Here is a 22,456-nt window from a genome sequence, read left to right as displayed (position 1 = left end):
CTGCAGAAGCCTTCCTCAAGCCTTGGGGAGGCCGAAAAAGATCTCAAACCGGCCGAAAATCAGCTGTGAGGTACGCCCATGCGCGGTGAGGTAAGTTTGCCTGCAGCTTGCGTGCCGGCACAAATGGCTCTGTATGCCACCTGTGGCATGCGTGCCATTGGTTCACCATCATGGCTGTAGATATTTGCCCTCTTGAAAAATATATGCTATCCTGCTGTAAATGTATTTCCTTATGCAGTTACTCATTGTTCAACATAGGCCTGCGATCAATTGCATCCTCCTATATCAAGAACATGGATGGTCCTATTATACAAATCCTTCATGAATCCTTCCATAAATGATCCTTCCATAAATACCATCCCTATTCCTTCCAGGAATTGGCACATAACTATCTCTATCTCCAACGGTCAAGGCAATTATGACCTTGTTGACGACCCTCACTCCGTCAAGGACCTCGGAGTACTCGTAACTAAGGACCTAAGCGCCAGAGCTCACCGCCACAGCATTGCCAAAAAGGCATTAAGAGTTGTAAATCTAATCTTACGAAGCTTCTCCTCCAGAAATATAGAATGGCTAACTAGGGCACACAAAACCTTTGCTAAACCAACACTCGAATACAGCTTGTCTATCTGGAAACTGCACTGTATATCGGACATTAATACAATCGAGCGAGTCCAGAAGTATTTCACGAGAAGAGTTACTACACCCCTCTGCTCGCAACAGAATATCCTACACCACCAGGCTTGAGATTTTGGGCTTGGACAACTTTGAACTATGCCGCCTACGGTTGGACTGAAGCGAAGTACACAAAATGATCTGCTACAATGTGCTACCAGTCAATGACTACTTCAGCTTCAACCGCAACAATACAGGAGCACACAACAGATACAAACTCAATGTAAACCGCTCCAAACTCAATTGCAGAAAGTACAACTTCAGCAACAGAGCGGTCAATGCCTGGAATGCACTACCGGACTCTGTTGTTACATCCTCAAAACCCCCTTCTTTAACCTCAAACTATCCACTATTGACCTCACCCCACTCCTAAGAGACCTGTAAGGGGGCGTGCATAAGTGCACTGTCGTGCCTACCGTCCCTGTCCTATTGTCCCCATTTATTCGTACCTGTTTCCTGTATTCTTACTCGTATTTATACTTACACCTATTATCTTGTAAGCGGTTGACGAATAAATAAAATAAATAAAGTCACACCCACACACCTTTGACCCGTGGTGTTAACAAAAGGCCAAAATAATCAGTTAGGGAGACAATGCAGAAAAGATAATACTGCCGGAAAAGAATTTGCCTGTTGCAGGAGGATGTGTAAACCTTAGTTAGATTACACGATTAGAGATTTACAAGGTAATTAGAGAACTAAAAACATCTATAAGATGCATCTATAAGAAGGACAGGACATCTTTCTGTATTTTGCAGAATTTTCCTCCCAAGTCTTTTGTGATGAGCTAGGAATGTCTTACCCAGAACTTTAACATGGATCAAATATAAAGTCTACTTTCTTTGATTTGCAAAGTCTTTGTTTTGGTTCATTTTGGGCTTAAGCATTCGGTCAGGCCTTACGCCCTTTGTTATTATTTTTCACTTCTCCCTTTTACTGGCTGCGTTAGTCTAATTAGTATTGTTTTTATATTCTGTCGTTTTGCAAAGAAAGGTAGTCCTTGTTCTGACCCAAACCTGGTTCCGGGAGAGCAAACACAAGGCAAAGGTACCAGGCACAACCTTTTACTGTTTCATTCGCGAATCCTGTTCCTTCACAGATAAAAAAGGCTGCTTCCAACTCATTAGCTCCGACAAGAAAGAGCCTGGCCAAGTTTTTGCAAGGCTGCCAAGAACAACAGATAAAGTTCCTAAACCATAAATCAAAGAGTTTCTGAACACCAACTAAGAGAGTCCGAACGTCTACAAGGCTTGAGTGCAAAAACGTCTTTGCTTCCTGCAAAGAACTCCGGTCTCTCAGCTGGCTTTTATATCCTCAGGGAGAGGCCATTACCTTGCAGCCCTTACTCCCGAGTCGCCCGTGCTGCTGCAGCTGCTCTTTCCTTCTGTGCACATGCACTTGGCACAGGCTCCTCGGGGTGCTCTTCCTCACTGCTGCCAGCCTCCACAATCTCCAAAGGCAGCGCTCCACTCCCTGATGGTTCTGGCCCCATCCCTGCATCACATGCAGGCCCCTCATCCGAGTCCTCACTCTCCGAGACCTCAGCCGTCCGCACCCGCTGCCGGCGAACCACAACAGTCCTCGACTTACCACAGTTTGTTTAGTGACCATTTGCAGTTTCAACAGCCGAGGAAAAAACCCGACTTACCACTGTTTTTCACACTTACACCGGTTGTAGTTTCCCCCTGGTCACCTGCTTGGCCACTGACTCCACACTTATGAGCGTTCCTGGGGTCGTGCGATCCCCTTTGGCAACCAAGCCAATAGAGGAAGCCGGATTCACTTCTTAAAGAACCTCGCTCCTATCTTAACAACTGCCGTGATTCAGTTAATGACGGTGGCAAGAAAAGGTCATAAAATGGGGCAACGCCCGCTTGACAACTGTCTCATTCAGCAACAGGAGTCCTGAGTTCAAATGTGGCCGTTACGTCGAGAGCTACCTTTACGCTAAGTGCTTCTGTAGACCAATTCCTTGTGTGTCTAACCACACTTGGCCAAATAGAAAATAAATATGCTAGCAATAGCGCGTAGACTTATATACCGCTTCACAGTGCTCTGCAGCCCTTTTCAAGCGGTTTACAGAGTCAGCCTTTAGCCCCCCCAAAATCTGGGTCCTTGTTTTACTGACCTCACAAGGACGGGAGGCTGAGTCGATCATGAGCCGGTCAGGATCGATCTGCTGGCAGTCGGCAGAGTTAGCCTGCAATACACTGCATTCTAACCACTGTGCCATCACGGCTCTTCTTTTATCTTCCTTCCTTCCTTCCTTCCTTCCTTCCTTCCTTCCTTCCTTCCTTCCTTCCTTCCTTCCTTCCTTCCTTCCTTTCCTACTTAGCACCTAGACTTATATATGGCTTCCCAGTGCTTCCCAGCCTTCTCTAAGTGTTTTACAGAGTCAGCCTATCGCCCCCCGAACTATCTGGGTCCTCATTTTACCACTCAGGATCATTTTACCGGTCAGGATCAAACTGCCGAACTGCTGGCAGTCATCGGAGTTAGCCTGCAATACTGCGTTTGAACCACTGCGCCACCAAGTGGCTCCTTAGGGTAATCGCCACAAAATGACAGGCCGGGATTCTTGCGGAAGATCTGTTTCCCAGAGGGCGGGTCAGTTCCTTGGGAGGAAGGAGGGTGTCTCTAACCCCCGCCCCCCCCAGGGGGATCTCCTCTGGCTCCCCAGATCCCACAACTCCAGAACTCCTCAGAGCTCCTCAAGAGCCTCACCCAACTGCCAATAATTCCCACTTAAGACACAAGCTCAGCGCCGACTCAGCCAGAGGGAGGGACATGCAGGTGATCCCAAAGAGGAAGGGAGGGAAGAAGAGGAAGGGGCAGGAAAGGAAGGGTGTGTGTGGATCAACATGGAGATGGGTGGGGTGTCTCTAAAGGTCTAGGACAACTCGCTGCAGCCAACTCCAGTTGGCCAACTGGCTGTAGCCAACTGGCTACAAGCAACTCGCCATGGGACGAGAGGTAGAGTAATATCGAAGAAACGGTGGCATAGAATCTTTTTAAGAAAGGATGCAAAAGGAAACGGGAATGACAAAGATTTAAATGATTCCCAAAGAGGAAAATATAATTTAAAAGAAAGATAAGACCAGGCGGAAATGGATAGGTTAACATTAAAGATAAAGGATAAAGAAGAGGTAGAATTTTTTTTTTTAACGTGGTATTTGGTTTGCCAATGGTTAGAATAATAGAGCTAGCTGTTAGAAGTTGGAGGAATATCAGTATATACAAGTAAATAACATTATTGTTGCTATTATGATGTATAATTAAATGGACCCAGAATTGCACTGTTTACTGAACACATATGCTCGTTAAAGGAAAAAGCACACTATTTTTAAAAGTATTTTGTCAACGGTCTTAAATAATCGAATTGTTGAATTTTCCCGCAGCGAGTTGGCTGTGGCGAAGGGTCCCGTCCCATTGCCTCTACGGAGAGGGGCAGGCAGGAAACGGTGCGTGTCGGGAAAGGGGTGCAGCGGCCCGGACACACAGCACAGCTGGAGGGAGGGAAAAGCAAAACGCTGATTTCGAATACCTGGTTGGGTTTTAGGAGGAGGTCTCAGCCCACCAGCACCAGAGCAGAGCCACTATGACAATCAGTCCTATGAGAGGGAGGGAGATCGTGGGAGAGCCCGGGGTGGGGGAGACCTGGTGGAGGGTGGAGGGTGGGTGGGTGGGTGGATAAGAGCGTGAAATGCCAGACATGAAAACCACCAAGAAGACAGAAGCCAAATGAGTCGAGGAGGAGGACGAGGAGGACGGGAGGAGAAAAAGGAGGTGGAGGAGGAGAAGGAGGAGGAGGAGGAGGAGGAGGAGGAAGAGGAGGAGAAAAGGAGGTGGAGGAGGAGAAGGAGAAGGAGAAGAAAGAAGAAGAAAGAAGAGGAGGAGGAGGAGGAGGAGGGAGGAGGAGGAGGAGGAGGAGGAGGAGGAGGAGGAGGAGGAGGAAGGAAGGAAGGAAGGAAGGAAGGAAGGAAGGAAGGAAGGAAGGAAGGAAGGAAGGAAGGAAGGAGAGAAAAAGAGAAAGATTAGAGGACTTACAACCTAGGCCATGTTTGGTGGATTTCAAAGCAGGAGTGGTATTCTACTGGTTTGGCACGGTTCGGCACGGTTCGGCTGACCTGGTAGCACCAAGGATCATCTGTGAGCGAACCAGTTTGCTCCAACGATCATCTGTGGGCCTACTGACCAGGGGTGGGAATTCCAAAAAATTCCCACCACCGGTTCTGTGGGCGTGGCTTGGTGGGCATGGCTGCAGAGGTGAGATCGCACGACTCACGCAACCCGTGCGATCGCACACGCGCGCACCAAACACACGCTTTGCACACGCATGAAAACAGGAAAAACTGAGCGACTGCCTCAAACAGCTGAGCGGTTTAAAAGGAACGAGGAATAGGGGGCAGGTGGGTGGACCCAACTGCAAAGCATCGGAGAGAAGCCGGTTTTCTGCCCGCTGATCTTCAGTGCTACCGGAACGCCAGAACCAGGCCAAACCGGTAGAATACCACCACTGCTACCGAGTTTATTTCCTGGGTTTGAAGCTCAGCTGTTTCGCGCGGCGCAGCGGATTGCCATGCACACCAGCTGTTTAACACCCAGGGGGAGTGCAGGAGTGCAGGAGAAAGTCAGTAGTAAACCCTCTGCATGCGCGCACAAAGCATGCCCACCAAGACACGCCCTCAGAACCGGCGGTTTAAAAATTTCAATCCCACCAGTTTTCAAACCTGTTTAAATGCTGCGGGGGTCAGCAGAGAACAGATTGGGAGGGGGAGGGGGACGAACTGGACCGCCAAGTTTCCAAAAGGCCCCTTGGGAAAGTGGGCTAGGACTTGGGATGAGAAGCCGCCAGAGCCGTTTTTGGTAGCAATTGTAAGGTTCTGGTAGCCCCAGGGAGAACTCAAGGTATGGTTCCTGATCCAGAACGGTTCCACAGTTCTCAATTCAAGACGTTCCTCTTGATTTTGGAAGGGTGCCCCATTGAAGGCCGTGTGGAGCAGAGGTGGGATTCAGCAGGTTCTGGCCAGTTCTGGAGAACTGATAGCGGAAATTTTGAGTCGTTTGGAGAACCGGCCAATCCCACCTCTGACTGGCCCCACCAACCCCATCTCTTCTCTACCTCCTGTTGAGTCCCAGCTGATCAGCTGGATCTCCTTTGGTTGTCCTGCCCAGGAGAACGGAGCTGGAAAGCAGGTTAGTGGGCTGGGGAGAGAATGGAGATTTTGGAGTATATCCTTCCCCTGCCACGTCCACCAAGCCACAACACCCACAGAGCTAGTAGTAAAAAAAATTTGAATCCCACCACCAGTGGGGAGGTTCCCTCCAGATCACCCAAGAGAAGAACCCCCAAAAAACAAGATGGATGCTTAATAAGGAGAGATCCACCTTCCCTCAGTTGGACCATCCCTCAGACCTTCAGGTGTCCTAGAGAAGATCTGTTCGTTGGGACAATCCTTCAAGGACTGGAAGATTCTTGATCTTCTGTTCTTTAGGCTAAACGAGTCCGGTTCCTTCAACTGATCTTCATGGGATTTCATCTCCGAACCCTTCACACCATCCGAGTTGCTCTGGTCTGCCCCTCTTTCCCGTTCCTCAGCCTCCTTCTCGAATTGTGGTGCCCAGAACGTTCGACACGACAGGCACAATAGGGGCAACTCAATAGAGAATCCGTACCTGTTGGTCATCTACTCCTTGACCCCTCAACATGGAGAAAGGTGCTTTTTTATTTCCCCAAAGACAAATGGACATTCTCTGTTGGTTTGTTTTCCCCCTTTGGAAATATTTTGCTTCTCATCCAAGAAGCTTCTCGGATGAGAAGTTCTGAAGCTCTGAAGAAGCTTCTCAGATGAGAAGCAAAATGTTTTCAATGGAGAACAAAAACAACAAGAAAACACTTTTGGGATAACTATGACTTGGATGATTGAGAATCTCCACAGACAGTTTTTGGTGGCCCACACGTGGTCTCATCTGGCCACAACACCACCCCAAAGAGACACAACGGCCAAGTTATTCTACCAAGAGGTCCCTGTCTTCACTGCCACCAACACTGGTTGTCTTTGACTCCATGGCTTTCAGGTTCTCTTTCATTTCCATGTCCCAAGAGATCAGAACTCAAAATAAACCATGGTGGATTCCACCAAGAAACCAGAGGAACATAATGCTGACGAGAAAGGAGAGGATTTGTAGCTCGGGGTTGAAATGAGATGTCCTTGGTGACCTCTGAGCTTGGCGGTTTCCTTGCAGACGTTTCATTACGTCATTCAGTTGACTAGCCCTGATGATGCTACCCAGTTTGGGTCATGAAACATCTACAAGAAAACCACCAAGCTCAGAGAGCATCTACAAGAAAACCACCAAGCTCAGAGAGCACGAAGGACCTCAACTTCCTCCTCCTCTTCATCCTTCCTCCTCTTCCTCTTTCCTCCTCTACACAATCCCCCTTCCATTCTAACCCTGATAACATTACCTAGTTTGGGTCATAAAACGTCTACAAGAAAACCACCAAACTCAAAGAGCACGAAGGACCTCAACCTCCTCCTACTACTACTCTCCATCCTTCCTCCTCCTCCTCCTCCTCCTCCTCCTCCTCCTCCTCCTCCTCCTCCTCCTCCTCCTCTCCACAAACCCCCCTCCATTCTAGCCCTGATGACAGTACCTAGTTTGGGTCATAAAACATCTACAAGAAAAACACCAAGCTCAGAGAGTATCAAGGACCTCAGCCTCCTCCTCCGCTCTTCCTCCTCCTCTCTTCCTTCTCCTCCTCCTCATTGTCTTCCTCCTCCTCCTCCTCCTCCTCCCTCCTTTCCACAAACCCCCTTCCATTCTAGCCCTGGTGACATTACCTAGTTTGGGTAGAAAGTCCAATGGGTTGCTGAACACCCAGATACAGGCAGTTACGTAGTTGACCCTACACACAGAAGGTGTCAGATTTCAACCTTCCTCACCAGCACTGGTCAACTCTGAACAGAATCCGTACTCAACATGGTGTCTGCCAGGACACCTTGTTTAAGTAGGGACTTGCCTCTACCCCCTCAGTGTGACTGGGGGGGGGGCTCCTTGACAAAATACCCATCCCACTATGTCCCAATGCCCACCAAGAAGCTTACACTGGTCCAACGTCTGTGGTTTTTTTCCAACATAGACCACCCGGTCCTTGAATGGCTGGGTGGACTGGACATTAACATTGGAACTGCTATAAGTGCGTGGTGCTTGCCATGCGCTAAATCAGGGGTCTGCAACCTTAAGCACGCAAAAGAGCCATTTAGACCTGTTTCCCACAGAAAACACCAGGAGCCTCAACACCTGGGTGGGCGTGGCCAACTCAACATCACTCCCACCTTGTCACAGTTTTGTGGCTCCCGGTGTTTTATGTGGGAAACGGGTCTCTCTCTCTCTCTCTCTCTCTCCCTCTCTTCTTCTCTCTCCCTCATTCTCCCTCTCTCATTCTCTCTCTCTCACTCATTCTCTCTCTCCCTCTTATTCTCTCTCCCTCATTCTCCCTCTCTCATTCTCTCTCTCACTCATTCTCTCTCTCTCTCTCTCCCTCTCCCTCTCTCTCTCCTCTCTTTCTCTCTCTCCCTCTCTTATTCTCTCTCCCTCATTCTCTCTGTCTCACTCATTCTTTCTCTCTCTCTGTCTTTCTCATTCTCTCTCCCCTCTTATTCTCTCTCCCTCATTCTCTTCTCCCTCTCTCATTCTCCCTCTCTCATTCTCTCTCTCTCTCTCCCTCTCCCTCATTCTCTCTCTTGCACTCTCTCTCTCTCTCATTCTTTCTTTCTCTCTCTCTCCCTCTTATTCTCTCTCCCTCATTCTCTCTCATTCTCTCTCTCTCTCACTCATTCTCTCTCCTCATTCTCTCTCTCTCATTCTCTCTCTCTCCTCATTCTTTCTCTCTCGCTCTCTCCCTCTCTCTCATTCTCTCTCTCCTCCCTCTCTTATTCTCTCTCCCTCATTCTCTCTCTCTCATTCTCTCTCTCCCTCATTCTTTCTCTCTCTCGCTCTCCCTCTCTCTCATTCTCTCTCCCCTCTTATTCTCCTCTCCCTCATTCTCTCTCTCTCATTCTCTCTCTCACACTCATTCTTTCTCTCTCCCTCTCTCCCTCTCTCTCATTCTCTCTCTCCCTCTCTTATTCTCTCTCCCTCATTCTTTCTCTCTCATTCTCTCTCTCTCCCTCATTCTTTCTCTCTCGCTCTCTCCCTCTCTCTTTCTCTCTCTCCCTCTCTTATTCTCTCTCCCTCATTCTCTCTCTTTCATTCTCTCTCTCTCTCTCTCCCTCCTCCCATTTCTTTTTTGTGTGTTTTACTTTCTCAGGCCAGGCAAGAACTGACCAGGAGTGGAGGGTGAGGGGCGGGGCCAGCCAGCGGAGGGATCACCCAACAGGGAGCCACCGCAGAGGGCCCAAAGAGCCGCATGTGGCTCCAGAGCCACGGGTTGCCGACACCTGCACTAAATGAATAAAACCAAGTTTGGCCAACAAAACATCTTGAAGAAAACCACCGGGCTCAGACGCCACCAAGAACACCCTGCTACTTTGTCGGAGTATTTGATCTCTGGATCTCGCTCCTTAGGAACGGCCAACATGGAGGACCTCTAGTTAAGACAGGCCTCTGAATGCAACTGTCAACTAAAAAGAGACTCCTTTGGTCTTTTTAGCTGCCAGAAAAAGGGAGTAGAGGAAAAAACAGTGCATTCCCTAAGTGCCTAGATAATCACCCTGGCAGCCCAAAGCTGTCGGAGCGCAAGAATATTACTGGAGAGCATGATTGATGACACTTGGCTATGGATGTGTCCCATTGGAGAATATACATCCAGGGGGGTGGGGGGAAAACCAGGGTCAAGGGGGAAATGAACGATGTATTTTAGTATCGGCTGCACCCAGCTAACGGCAACATGGCCGCTCCTAATAAATCAATTTTCTTTTCTCTGAGATGCGGCTAGAGACTTACGATTTGAACGGGGGTGGGTGGGTTGGAGCCCTGACAGCAACCATGACGAGAAGACCCCCTCAGTCCCAGAGATGGCCCAGGGGGATGGTGGGGGGAGGGGGCGGGGGTGCAACTGGCCTTACCCGTCCTCCTGTCGGGATGCTGCCGTTCAGCCTTTCGATCTCCTCCCTGCACAGCCGCAGTTCCTCCTGAAGCTGCTCTCGCTCAAACTGGCTTTGGTGGTATCTTCCCTCCAGTTCCCGCAGGTCGTGTTGTGCTTGGTCATGCTGCCAAAAACCGAGAAGGAGAGCCGTCAAGGCGGGACTCGCCGAGAGCCCTCCGCGGCTGACCGGCTGACACGGATGTGTACGGCGTAGCTGCCACACTGGTCCTACAAGGGGGTGAGGGGTGAGGGGGTTGGCTGTGCCACTTGGCCGACATCTCTGGGGTTGGTGAAGGAGGAGGCCTTCTCCCATTTGGGACCAGTAGCTATCCGGTCACTTCTTGAAAACCTCCACTGATGGAGCCCTTACAACTTACTGACGTCAAAGCTGTTCCGCTGGTTAATTGTTCTCGCTGATAGAAAACTTCTCCTTCGTTCTCCTAAGTAGAATGTAGAATCATGGAGTTGGAAGGGACCTTGGAGGTCTTCTAGTCCAACCCCCTGATCAAACAGGAGACCCTTGACCGTTTTGGACAAGTGGTTGTCCGTTCCTTTCTCTTTTTTTAATTCTTTTTTTCATTTTTCTTTTATAAATAAATTTTTATTGGTTTTTAAAACAAATGTTGTCCACTCCTTTCTTGAATGCCACCAGCGATGGATCACCCATAGCTTCCTTTCATAACTATCCAAGTCAGGAAATTCCTCCTCCATTCAAGTTTGTACTCCTTCCAGTCATGGGTTCTCATCTTTACCCTCAGGTGCTCCGGAGCAGGGGACTCCAACCTTGGCCACTTTAAGCCTGGAGAACTTCAACGCCTGGGAGTTGAAGTCCTCCAGGCTTAAAGTGGCCAAGGTTGAGGACTCATTCTCTGGAGCATACATTGTCTCCCTGGTCCCTGGAAGATCTCCTCAGCGACCAGAAGACGTTATCATCCCTCTCTTTCAATTTCTCTTCTTTTAGCCGAGCCTACTCAGTTCCTTCCTTTAACCACTTTCTAAGAGCAGAGGTGGGGAAACGATGACCCCTTGATGACTTGTGGACTTCCAACTTCCAGAATTCCTGAGTCCGCAAGAACCAGAGCTGGTTTGGGACGCTCTTTGAAGACGAACATCCAATTACTTGATATCCATCATCTAGGCTAGAAAACCTTCCAACTTGACTGACCCATAAGGACCTAGCAAGGATGGCTCTTTGCTACTTCAGAGGATGGTTGTCTCTCTACGTTCTACGAGGTTGGCCACCACGATGTCCCTGCTCAAGATGCAAGACTGAGGCCCTCACCTGTGTCCAAGAAACCACCCTGGATAGGCCTGAACTGATCTTTCTCCACCGTTACCTGCTTACCTGCCTTTCCCTCTCTGAACTTTCGTTGAGATCTTGCTCAAGAAGAAACTCTGTGTTCCTTCCTCTCTCCCTCCAATCTTCTTTCCCTTCTCTCAGGGATTCTCTCCTCCTCGATTTTCTCTTAGTGATCATCTCTTGGTTGGAAAACTGGTCTTCTCTCTCCATTTCTGGAAGATTCCACTGGGCCACAAAGCCCTGGCAGACAAGAAGAGGATGGGAGAGGAAGCATCTCATAGCTCCATCACCATCTCTCCCGAGGTGGCTTTTCTATCATCCCGTCCTCCCCACCTGTATCTTTGTCTGCCTTCAAAGGTCTACTCTAGATAATGACCCAGGAGAACTTTCTGGTCCTCCTAAATTTCTTGAATGTCCCATCCCCTCTCATACAATCATAGGGTTAAAGGGGACCTTGGAAGTCTTCTAGTCAAGCCTCCTGCCCAAGGCAGGGACCTTCCTACCATTCTGGACAAATGACCGTCCCTTCTGTTCTTGAAGACCACGCCAGTTAGGGAGCGTCCACAGTTTTACCCAAGAGCTCTCCAAGTCAAGTAAATTCCTCCTCTATTCAAGTTTGGGCCTCTCCCTCTTTCCTCCAAGTTCTAGACAACCCAGGAGAACTTTCTGGTCCTCCTAAATTTCTTGAATGTCCCATCCCCTCTCATACAATCATGGGGTTAAAGGGACCTTGGAAGTCTTCTAGTCAAGCCTCCTGTCCAAGGCAGGGACCTTCCTACCATGCTGGACAAATGACCGTCCCTTCTTTTCTTGAAGACCACGCCAGTTATGGAGCGTCCACCGTTTTACCCAAGTCAAGGAAATTCCTCCTCAATTCAAGTTTGGGCCTCTCCCTCTTTCCTCCAAGTTCTAGACAACCCAGGAGAACTTTCTGGTCTTCCTAAAGTTCTTGAATGTCCCATCTCTTCTCCTAGAATCATAGGGTTGAAGGACCTTGGATGTTTTTAAGCAACAGTGAGTCCCTCTCCATGGGAACACTCAGTTCTTTTGTAATACTTCTCTGTTCTTCTTTCTCTCATCTCATAACTGCTCTGCAAAGTTGGCCCCCAACTAGAAGACAGCTCTCGCTGAGGTCTTCAGATGAGCCCAAGAAACATCTAGGATAAGCTGATCCTTCTCCACCCTTAAGCTGACCTGCCCCTCCCTCTCTCTTGCCCTCTTCTTCCTACCTTCCGGAAATCGGATTCTCTCCTCCTTCTCGGTCTTTTCTTAAAATCTAGGTCTTGGGAGCAAGCCTGGTCCTCGTTCTCCATTTCACCCAGAGTGCACTGGGACATGTTGCCCTGGTAGGGCAAGAAGAGGGCGGGAAAGGAAGGGTCACCTGGCTCCATCACCAGCTCTTCTGAGGTGGCTTCCCAGTCACCTCACCCGCTCCACCCATCACTTTTGTCCAAGTTCTAGACAAGCGACCAGGAAAACGTTCTGGTTCTCCTAAAGAACTTGAAGGCCCTGATGCCTTCTTCAACCCCTCATGTTGGATCTTCACTCTTTCTTTCAAGGGTCTCCTACTTTGGCAACTGATCTATTGGAAGAGTTTTCCTCACCCACCCCAAAGTTTCACAGGACCAAAGTCCCTTGCGGGACACCCATAGCTGGGGGCCGTCAGCCCCCAGCCCCTTAAGCAGCTGAATCAGAGGAGGAGGTGGAGTGGGAGTTCGGGCCAGCATCAAGGCGACTTAAGAGCTCCAAGGGGGAAGAGGAAATGGAGCTGGCAGAGAGAGAGAGAGAGAGAGAGAGAGAGAGGGGTGGAGCCTGGGCCATCCATCCGCCCTCTGACAGAGAGTCAACAGCGTCCAGGTCTGGAGGTGGCTGATGCGGAAGGAGGAGGAACAGCTGGGTACAGTGCCTGATGCGTAGATGTACAGAAGTCAGAGGAGAGGAGAGCAGTGGAAATCTATGGGCCGGCCCTTGGGATGGAAGAACCACCCCGAGCTCTGGGAATAAAAGACAGAGGGGGAGACAAATAGATGTCGTAGTCAACACCCATCTCACAAGGGCTGACGGGGTGGACAACCTCCAGGATCCTACTTGGAAGCCACATCAGCTGGTGGCGTCCAGGAGACGTGCCTTCTGGGTCACCTCGCCGGCTCTTTGGACCCCCGAGATTCAGGTGGCCTGTCTCTTTTTCTGTCCTTCCATAAGGCCTTGGACCGGGTATGGCGGGGGGCAGGTACTGGCTGAGCCTGATTATACAAGTAGTCCTCGACTTATAACCACAATCAAACCCAACGTTTCCTCAGCTGCTAAAAAGCAGGACCAGTTGTGAACTGAGCTCCGCCCCCGTTGTACAACCTTCCTTGACATGGTCCTTAAGTAAATCACTGCAAAGGTTAAGTCAAGTCACCCGGTTGTTAAGTGAATCTGGCTTCCCCAAGGATTTCGCTGATCAGAAGGTCACAAAATGGAGACCACGTGATCCCAGGACACTGCGACCATCATAAACAAGAGCCAGTTTGCCGAGCCTCTGAATTTTGATCACCTGACCCTGGGAAGATTGCAACGGTTGTGTGGTAAAGCCCCTTTCGTCAGCTTTGGAAGGTGACAATGCCTTAACCCCTTGCTGTGTTTTGTTTATTGCATTTTCCAGGACGTGATTTTTTTCAAGGGGGGACACCTGTCAGCTTTGAAAGCCATATGAGCACCAGACGCTTCCACGCTTCCACATTCCTGAGACTGGGAAAATGGGAGGGGGGAATTTCTTGGAGTGTATGTAGTTAGACATAACAACATTATTTTTCTAATTCAAGGTCATGTTATTTCTGCACCTGGTGGAGAGGACGTCTCAAGTTGGGACAGATGGCGATTGGGGCACGTGATGCCATGATGGGGGCAGGGGGTGGATTTGTAATTTTTTCCTTATTGTAAGGAAACCTAGAACTTACAGATTTGGGATTTTCCAGATGTGCCAGTTTACTATCCAAATAAAACCGAACTTTTGGGAAGATGCCTGTTTCGGAGTTATTTGTTGGAGTGGAGATTTTCTGGAATGCTGACAACTTTTTTCAGTGCCGTCGTAATTTCGAATGGTCACTAAATGAACTGTTGTAAGTCGAGGACTACCTGCAATTGTCAGCCTGCTGATTGATTGTGGGTTAGCCTGAGTGTTAGAGGGTTCTGGTCTGCATTTCTTTTCTTTTTCTTTTTTTGTCTTGTTGGTTATCGTTGTGGTTTTAAAGTTATGCCAGCTACCGACTTTGCGTGGCCGTATAAATCAATTAAATAAACGCACCATAAAATTAATAAAGACACCATAAAATAAATAAATAAATGCAGTATAAAATAACTACATAAATACACTTTAAAATCAATTAAATAAATGAGTACACTATGAAATAGATAGATAGATAGATAGATAGATAGATAGATAGATAGATAGATAGATAGATAGATATGATAGATAGATAGCATAAAAATACACTATAAAATAAATGTATACTATAAAATCGCTAAATAAATACACCATAAAATCAATTAAATAGATAAATATACTATAAAATCAATTAAATAAATATGCTATAAAATCAATACATAGATAATACACTGTAAAATCAATTAAATAAATGAGTACACTATGAAATAGATAGATTGATAAATACCATAGAAAATACACTATAAAATAAATGAATATACTATAAAATCACTAAATTACACTATAAAATCAATTAAGTAAATAAATACACTATAAAATCAATTAAATGAATAAATATACTTAGATGATAGAAAATACACTAAAATCACTAAATAAATGCACTATAAAATCAATTAAATAAGGATAAATAAATACACCGTAAAATCAATTAAATAAATGGATACACTATAAAATAAATAAATGAATACACTATAATATAACTAAATAAGGAAACTACAAAATCTATAAAATCAATTAAATAAAAAGATAAATAAATAAAATCAATTGAATAAGTAAATGCACTATTGATAGATAGGTAGACAGATAGATGGATGGATGGATGGATGGATGGATGGATAGATAGATAGATAGATAGATAGATAGATAGATAGATAGATAGATAGATAGGCAGATAGATAGATAAGAGAGAGAAAGAGAGAGAGAGAGACAGACAGAGACCAAATATAGATAGATAGATAGATTAGATAGATAGATAGATAGATAGATAGATAGATAGATAGATAGATAGATAGATAGATAGATAGATAGATAGATAGATAGATGAATAGATAGATAGATAGATAGATAGATAGATAGATAGATAGATAGATAGATAGATAGATAGATAGATAGATAGATAGATAGATAGATAGATAGATAGATAGATAGATAGATAGATAGATAGATGAATAAGTAGGTAGATAGATAAATAGAGATCAATAGATGATAGATAGATAGATAGATAGATAGATAGATAGATAGATAGATAGATAGATAGATAGATAGATAGATAGATAGATAGGAGAGAGAGAGAGAACCCAGGAAAAGAATAAATGCCCTATAGCATGAAGAAATACCTGGTTCTGGACCTTCTCCACCTTTTCCACCTTCTCCTCCTCCTCCACCGCCAGCTGGTGTGACACGTCTAGCTCATTCTCCTCTTCCACCTTTTCCATCCTCTCTTCTTCGTTGTAGTCGCTTGCGACGCCCACAATTTCCACTGACCAGAAGGAGACACAGCTGCCTTTCTGGTTGGTGGGTTGCTTCATGAGGGAGTAGCGGCGATCCGAGGGCCACTGAGAGATGGACTCCAGAGATGGCGACTCATCCGTCCTGTTTCGGTACTTGCTGCGGGAGATCGGCTCAAGTCAGGGCTTTCCAACCATGGGCAACTTGACTACTGGTGGACTTCAACGCCCAGAATCCGCCCCCACACACAGAAAGCCACTTGCCTTCAACCTTTAGCGCTCCTGGAGCAGAAGGCGTGTCGTCCTTCTCCTCTCAACCTGTTCTGACCCAGATCCCCAAACACGACAAACCCTCTGGAGTGAACTCAAAGATTTCTTTATTAGGAGCACCGGCAAAAACTTTCTGTCTCACCGCAGGCTGACAAGTCCGTCTGTTCGTCGGGAGATGAATAGTTGTCTGCCTCACCTATTTGTCTCCGCCCTCTGCCTTTTATCCCCAGAACTCGGGTGGGCCTTCGCTAGTAGTAGTGGTGGCTCTTCCATCCCAAGGGCCGGCTCATAGATTTCCACTGTTCTCCTCTCCTCTGCCTTTTGAGCTTTTGCGTGTCAGGCACTGGACCCCGCTGTTCCTCCTCTTCCTCATCAGCCACCTCCAGACCTGGGGGCTGTTGACTCTCCATCGGAAGCTGATGGACGGCCCAGGCTCCGCCTCTCTCTCTCTCTCTCTCTCTCTCTCTCTCTCTCTTCCCCCTCGGAGCTCTCAGGTTGCCCTGATGCTGACCTGACTCCCACTCCGCTTCCTTCACCTCCTCTGATTTGGCTGTGGCTGACAGGCCACAACACAACCCATGTCCCGTCATGTGAATGACATACAGGTAGTCCTCGCCTTACAACCCCTCAACGGAGCCCCGAATTTCCATTGCTAAGCGAGACCGTGGTTAAGTAAGCTATGTCTCACTTTACGGCCTTTCCCGCCATGGTGGTTAAGGGAACCACCACCCTGGTTAAGTTATTCTCACGCTCGTGAAGCAAATCCAGCTTCTCCCATTGATTTTGCCCATCCAAAGGTCACGAAAGGTGATCGGGTGACCCCGGGGACGCTAGCAACCGTCGTAAATAGAAGCCAGCGGCCGAGAGTCAGACTGTTGATCACGTGACCACGGGGATGCTGCAACGGTCATAAGTGCGAGAAACAAGTCTCCAGTCGCACTTTTCAGTGCCGTTATAACTTCGGACGGTCACTAAATGGACTGTTGTTAAGTTGAGGACTACCTGTATCAATGCCATTCCCTCGAGGGTGGTTTTGGATACCTGCAAGTCCTGACATTCATCCACGGCCATTCCTGGTTTGTGGCATGCTCTAACCCATGGGTGTCAAACTCAGGGCCCAAGGGCTGGATTTGGCCTATGGGTTGCTTAGATCTGGCCCACAGGACCGCCCTGGAAACAGAGAAGGACTAGGCCGCAGGGCCAGCAAAAACAGAGCTCGTAAATGTTTTTACTACCGGTTCTGTGGGCATGGCTCGGTGGGTGCGGTGCGGCTTGGTGTCAACTAAAAAAATACTCCTTTGGTCTTTTTAGTTGCCAGCAGAAAGGGAGGAGGGAAAGCAGTGCATTCCTTAAATGCTTCAGATAATTTGTTAGGCAGCCGAAGCTCTTGGCACACAAGATTATTACTGGAAAGCATGATTGATGGGTCTTGGCTGTGGATGTGTCCCATTGGAGAATATACATCCAGGGGGCGTGGGGGAAGACCAGGGTTCAAGGGGGAAATGAATGATGTGTCTCAGAGTCAGCTGCCACCAGGAAACACCTAATAAATTGATTTTTTTTTTCCACTCTGAGAGATGCGGCTAGAGATGCATGTCAGAATCCTGACCCTTGGTGGGTGTTGGCATGGCTTGGTGGGCATGGTTGGGTGGGCGTGGCAGGGTAAGATTACTGCAAAATCCCCCTTTCCTCCTCACCCCACTAACCTGCTTTCCAGCTCCGTTCTCCTGTGCAGGGCAACCAAAGAAGGCCCAGCCAATCAGCTGTGGGCGTGGCTTGGTGGGCGTAGCATTCTGTGGGCGTGGCTTGGTGGGCATGGCAGGAGAAGATTACTGCAAAATCCCCCTTTGCTCCCCACCCCTCTAACCTGCTTTCCAGCTCCGTTCTCCTGTGCGGGGCAACCAAAGGAGACCCAGCCGATCAGCCGGGACTCAATGGGAGGCGGAGAAGAGAGATGGGGTTGGCGGGGCCAGTTTGAGGTGGGAACGGCCGGTTCTCCAAACGACTCCAAATTTCCGCTACTGGTTCTCCTGGAGAACCAGTCAGAACCAGCTGAAGACCACCTCTGCGCGTGCGCGCGCACACACACACACACACACCGGGTCCATTTCCGCTGGGAGTGAGTTGCCGGAGGCCAACCCAGCCGAAAACGGAACTTGGGAGCCCGTTTTTCATTGGCAGAGTGCTCTGGCCACCCCAGGTGCCCCACACACACACACAAGTGATGTCATGCTGGCCACGCCCACCCCGGCCCTCCTCAAGATCCAACACAACCCTGATGCGGCCCTCCAGGAAAGCAAGTTTGACACCCCCGACCTGGCGAGATCTCCCCGTAGCCCGTCTTCCTCCTCCCCGCCCCCACCCCCACATCTCGGGGCACCTCGTTCTCGTCCATCTCCAGGCGAAGCAGCCACACCCGGAGCAGAACCGTCCGAACCTACTTGTATTTCAGAGCTTCCAGCTTCTCCAGCTGGTGGAGCATAATCTTGTTGCTCGCCTGCAAAATCTGGAATTCTTCTTTCAGATCCGAGTATTGGAGTTTCGTGGTGTCCAGCTCACCTGCAAAAGCACAAGGGCAGAATCGAAAGGAAGCCACGGTCCTGCGGAGTGACCAGAGTCGGAAGAGACCCGGGAGGTCTTCTAGTCCAACCACCCACCAACCCTCCCCCAGCACACATACAGCCCGGTTGGTCCCTTCTAGCCCTAGGACTCTATAAACTCTCTCTCGTCCCTGCCGAGCCAAACTGAACCCAGATTATAAACATCCCAACATTCATCATAGAGTTCTATCTAGCGAAACGCATCTTTCTGAAGAGATTGAATGTTTAAGGCAGTTTGGCGAAGGTTCCAGGCTGGAAGCCAGGAAACTGGGAGTTCTAGTCCCACCCAAAATATGAAAAACTGGCCAGATGATATCCTGACACCTGTCTTGCCAGCCCATTTCCTTCTGCAGCCAGCAAGGCTGGCAATGTTCTGACCCAAGCCTGGTTCATAGCAAAAAGAACACCAAACAGAGATAAAAGCAAATCCTTTTCGATGCTTCGCTGTGAATTCCGTTCATTCTCAGTAAAATGTTATTAAAGACTAACTGCCTCTGATAAGAACGAGCCTTGCCAAGGTGGTGCAAGGCTGCCAAGAACACGAGGTAAAGTTGCCAAGGAATATTTCAAACACAAAGAGTCTCCAAACACCAACCAAGATAGTCCGAACGTCCACAAGGCTTGAGTGCAAAAACGTCTTTGCTTCCTGCAAAGAACTCCGGTTTCTCAGCTGGCTTTTATCTCTTGAGAGATTGCCTTGCAGCCTTACTCCCGAGTCACCCGTGCTGCTGCAGCTGCTCTTTCCTTCTGTGCACATGCACTTGGCACAGGCTCCTCGGGGTGCTCTTCCTCACTGCTGCCAGCCTCCACAAGCCCCGAAAGCAGCACTCCACTCCCTGATGGGTCCTGGCCCCATCCCTGCATCCCACGCAGGCCCCTCATCCGAGTCCTCTCTCTCCGAGACCTCAGCCGTCCACACCTGCTGCCGGCGAACCACAACAGGCAAGGCTTTCCTAAAGACCTCCGGATCAATCCAGAGCTCCATTACCGGCTGCAGAGGCCTTCAGGAAAGCCTTGCTGGCCACAGAAGGAGGAGTTCCTGAAGGCCTCAAACAGTGAAAAGGAGGCCGGGAGCAACGCACACAAGTGAGGATAGTCAGTGGAGGACATTCCCTGAAAATAAGACCTGGTGCCTTTTTTTGGTGGCCAAAAAAAATATAAGATTGGGTCTTATTTTCAGGGAAACACAGTACACATATTTTTTAAAAAATAAATGCATAACAGAGGGGTAGTTACCCCAATTTTTTTTTTAAAAAAAGAGGTACCTTGGAGCCGAGCTATTTCCTGGCTCGGGCTGGACAGCCGTTGCTCCCGGAGGGGGATTTCGCTAGCGCCACCGCTGTTTTCGGCGGCCAAGTTCTGCATCATCCGGAGTTCAGCCCGCAGGGTGGTGAGCTCCATTTCGTACTCGTTGTGGATCCGTTGGACTCTCTCCAGCTCGGCTTTCATCCGGCAGAGCTCTTCTTGCAAGCTGGCGATCTCGTTCTCGTGCACGGCGGCCGCCTCTTCCGCCTCCAGCCGTAGGCTCTGGATCTCCTCGTTGGCCTCCTGCAGGTCCTCGGCCACCTGGCCCAGCTCGGCATCCTTTGTCTCTTGCAGGGAATCAAGTTCATCCTTCCGCACATGCATCTGGGCTGAAGAAGGGAAGGAAGAAGAATTGGGACAGAGGCAGGGGTGGGATTCTACCAGTTCGCACCTATTTGCCAAAACCGGTTGTTAACATTCTAAGCAGTTGGGAGAACCGGTTGTTAGAAGAAATTACAGGGCTAATCCTGTTAGGAAGGCAGGAAGGAAACATTCTGGTGTTGCTTACAGAAACAGCCTCTCCGTTAATCCTTATTACATTCTTGGCAAGACTAGACTTCCTGTTTCAGGAACTTCTCTGGAGTTTTTTTCCCCTCCTTTCCTGGTACTTTGCTTGTGTGGAGTGACCAAAGTTACAATGGCACTGAAAAAAGTGACTTATGACCGTTTTTCACACTTATGACTGTTGCAACATCGTCACAGTCACAAGAGACCAGGCAAGGAGATGCGTGCCTCGAAGTGAGTGATGCTGAGTTGGCCACACTCAGCCAATAATATGACCAGCAAGCCATGTCCACCCAGTCACATGACCACCAAGCCACGCCCACCAACTAAGCCACGCCCACAGAACCGGTTGTTAAAATTTTGAATCCCACCCCTGGACAGGGGTTGAGAAAAGGCTGTGAATTCGGGACCCAGAAGACGTTCGTTCCCCCACCCAAAAAAAACCTGTTGAAAGGGAAAATCTATCTGGGTTCAGTTCCAGAAAGATACTGGGAGTAAAATGATACTGGGAGGCTGATTGGAAAGAAAAGTTCCCTTTATTCATGAAGCAGAAACCAACCACCACATGTGATTCTGGGACAGCTGACCAAACTAACAGATTTAACAGAGTTGGAAGGGACCTTGTAGGTCATCTAGTCCAACCCCAACCCACCCCAACCCAAGCACCATTTCTGACAGAGGGCAGCCCAGTCTCTTCTTGAAAGCTTCCCACGACTTCTGAATCACAGAATAACAGAGTTGGAATAACTTTATTATCCCTTTGAATGTGCGCTAATCAGTATACATTAAAATGAAAAATTCATGGCCCTTCAGCTCTCAAAGGGTCGCCGCCTCCAATGTATACTACGTAAGCATAGCTAAATAAATAAATACAAAATTATGTATTATATGACGCAGAGAAACAACACACGTCTAGTTTGGATGTACACATCTACATGTCATGAAAAGCTAACAGTTTCACAGGACAGACTAAAGTATAAAAATAATGATTAGATATTGAAACTTGGAAAAAATATATATAACTGAAAATGCTAAAATAATTATAAGATATGGAATAGAATATAAAGATGAATATGTAACTGAGTTTATGTCTGTATGGAGAAGGGATCATGCTGTTCTCAAAAAAAGATATTTTATTTGTATTATGTTTTGTGAAAACCCAAATAAAACTATTGATATGGGAAAATACCTGAACAAAGCTGAATACCCCATATATATATATATATATATGTGTGTGTGTGTGTGTGTGTGTGTGTGTGTGTGTGTGTGTGTGTGTGTATGGGGTATTCAGCTTTGTTCGGGTATTTTCCCATGTCATTGTAGTTGTGCTTTTAAAGTTGTAGCGACGTTTCAGCAGAATCTCATCTGCCATCATCAGGCTTCTGTATAGTATATAGTATATAGTATATAGTATATAGTATATACTATATACTATATAGTATATAGTATATACTATATAGTATATATGTTTTCTTAAGTTTTCTTAAGTTTTCGCGGGTACTTACGAACAAAGCTGAATGCCATACATATATAGTATATAGTATATAGCATATAGCATATAGTATATAGCATATAGCATATAGTATATAGTATATGTACACATACACATACACATATACATATAGTATACATATAAAAAACCTAACTGTTTCACTTAGCAACTGAAAATTTGGGCTCTATTCCGGCCGGGAATCGAAAGCTACCTGTATTTACCTGCTACTCTCTCAAATTTGACCCTAAATGCAACACCCCAAACATCCAGGAAATTCTTTTCCAGGGGTTATAGGGCATAAGTAGGGGGTGTGCATAAGCGCACCAAGCGTGCCTACCGTCCATGTCTTACTGTCCCTATTTCTCTGTATTTACTTCCTTTGTTGATGTTTCTGTTCGTCCCTCTACTTGTTATCTTGTACACGTTTGACAAACAAATAAAATAAAAATCAATAAATTCACTACCCCACCACCGAACGGGGCACCCGTGCGAGTTAAAACAGGCTCCACCCCGTAACTGGAAAAAAAATTGAAGATTTTGAAACCAAACTGAATGAAAGCATC

At 47.7% G+C, this 22,456-nt stretch overlaps 1 protein-coding gene across 4 annotated transcripts in view; it reads right to left on the bottom strand.

Moving 5' to 3' along the window:
- CCDC136 (coiled-coil domain containing 136) overlaps positions 1–22,456 on the bottom strand; it is a 40,726-nt gene that overhangs the window by 5,311 nt on the left and 12,959 nt on the right. For 3 of the 4 annotated variants that reach the window (XM_087935399.1, XM_087935396.1, XM_087935398.1), the window contains exons 4-9: positions 19,858–20,226; positions 18,434–18,551; positions 15,612–15,882; positions 12,297–12,409; positions 11,112–11,298; positions 9,747–9,890 (exon numbers count right to left, since the gene is read on the bottom strand). In XM_087935399.1, coding sequence (XP_087791525.1) covers positions 9,747–9,890; positions 11,112–11,298; positions 12,297–12,409; positions 15,612–15,882; positions 18,434–18,551; positions 19,858–20,226 — 1,202 coding nt within the window. Of the gene's footprint in view, positions 1–4,219; positions 4,333–9,746; positions 9,891–11,111; positions 11,299–12,296; positions 12,410–15,611; positions 15,883–18,433; positions 18,552–19,857; positions 20,227–22,456 lie in introns of all 4 variants that reach the window. The other variant, XM_087935397.1, reaches the window with a different exon arrangement.

This window comes from Pseudonaja textilis, chromosome 5, assembly GCF_049901715.1.
Source record: "Pseudonaja textilis isolate UNSWEBS1 chromosome 5, rPseTex1.2, whole genome shotgun sequence".
NCBI lineage: Eukaryota > Metazoa > Chordata > Lepidosauria > Squamata > Elapidae > Pseudonaja > Pseudonaja textilis.
This window is presented reverse-complemented; position numbering and strand designations above follow the sequence as displayed.